The sequence below is a fragment of the Opisthorchis viverrini genome, assembly GCF_000715545.1.
Source record: "Opisthorchis viverrini unplaced genomic scaffold opera_v5_864, whole genome shotgun sequence".
Lineage (NCBI taxonomy): Eukaryota > Metazoa > Platyhelminthes > Trematoda > Opisthorchiida > Opisthorchiidae > Opisthorchis > Opisthorchis viverrini.
In genome coordinates this window covers 18,419-19,604 of record NW_008752588.1, presented here as the reverse complement: position 1 = coordinate 19,604, position 1,186 = coordinate 18,419, and the positions used below count along the sequence as shown (strand labels likewise).

General features: G+C 43.7%; 1 protein-coding gene across 1 annotated transcript in view; it reads right to left on the bottom strand.

Moving 5' to 3' along the window:
• Positions 1-370: 370 nt before the first annotated feature.
• The window catches only part of T265_12109 (hypothetical protein), a gene marked incomplete at both ends in the record, with an annotated part of 19,118 nt that continues 18,302 nt past the window's right edge, over positions 371-1,186 (bottom strand). Inside the window, one exon of the mRNA XM_009179094.1 lies at positions 371-397. Within this exon, the coding sequence (XP_009177358.1) occupies positions 371-397 (27 nt within the window). The remainder of the gene's footprint in view (positions 398-1,186) is intronic.

The following is a 1,186-nucleotide window of genomic DNA, read 5'->3' as shown; positions in this document are numbered from 1 at the left end:
TAAACCCTTCCCAGCACATTTGTGTAGAGAATTAATGTTATTGTGGAGTAATACAATGTCAGTATCTCGGAATTTATTGCTTGACGGGCAGGTGCTTTTCTTCAGGAATGGAGTGGTCAAAATTCTTGACAGCGGGTTGACCCTGATGGCTGCTTGAGATTGAAATAAACAAATAAGCGTCTAGTCAGTCACGCCCGGGCAGAATGTCGCTTCAATTGGCATAGCTTTGCTTGACCAGCCTCGAGCAGTTCATTGATATTTGTACATAGACACGGTGAGGGATCGTTCGTCAGTAAAATTAAAATGTGTTCAAATCATTATTTGGCCTGTCCACTGATTCTAGGGATCTAAGGCACGGCTGAGTTAGGTTCTACTCTGTGCCTGGACATATGGATCCCTGGGAATCAAAGGAAGTGAAATTAAATTCTCTTTTCAACGAAAAGTCTTGGATTAATATAAGAAATACGAGCGAAAAACAGCTGACCCATAGCGGATAGCTTTGGTATCGATAAATTATTTACCTCTATCTCAAGAGTTTTCGCGCTTTTTATGTTTTCCCGGGAGTGACTGTGGTCATTCGGAATTTCAGCCTTCCATCTGGACTGCCACTTCTGAGAACTATTCCTTCAAACTAAAAATCGTCGCACGATTCGTACCAACGGATCGTGTCCGTTATCCAGCACGAATCATCGCCAATCCAGGGCAGATGGTAAAACCTAACGGTGGGATAAACCACAGCAGCGAAGTCTGCCTACTATGTAGACATACGTGTGTGTTAATATAGAGTGTACCTTGGACGCCGAAGGTATTCCATGCTTGCTATGGGCTTGTGCACCACATGGATAGACTTTGATAGCGGCGACTACTGAATATCGTCTCCAAGGCTCCCTACGGGCCTGAGCATATTTTTGCATGAAAAACCTTGGTACGAGGAAAACTGACGAATTTTATCACATTACCGTCAACAATACAGCCCTCACCCTCATTTGGTAGTTTCTGTCAAATGAATGCTGCGTTTTGACAAACTGGCACAATATATCCCCATTTTCTCCATCATTTGGTACAGTAAATCGCCAGCCATTCAACTGGTGTGGTCTTTCCAGACGGCCTTCTGGTACGACTGTTGTTTAGACAAGACGCAAAATTATCGAGGTCGGTAACCGATCAGAAGTAGTCAAAACCTGTC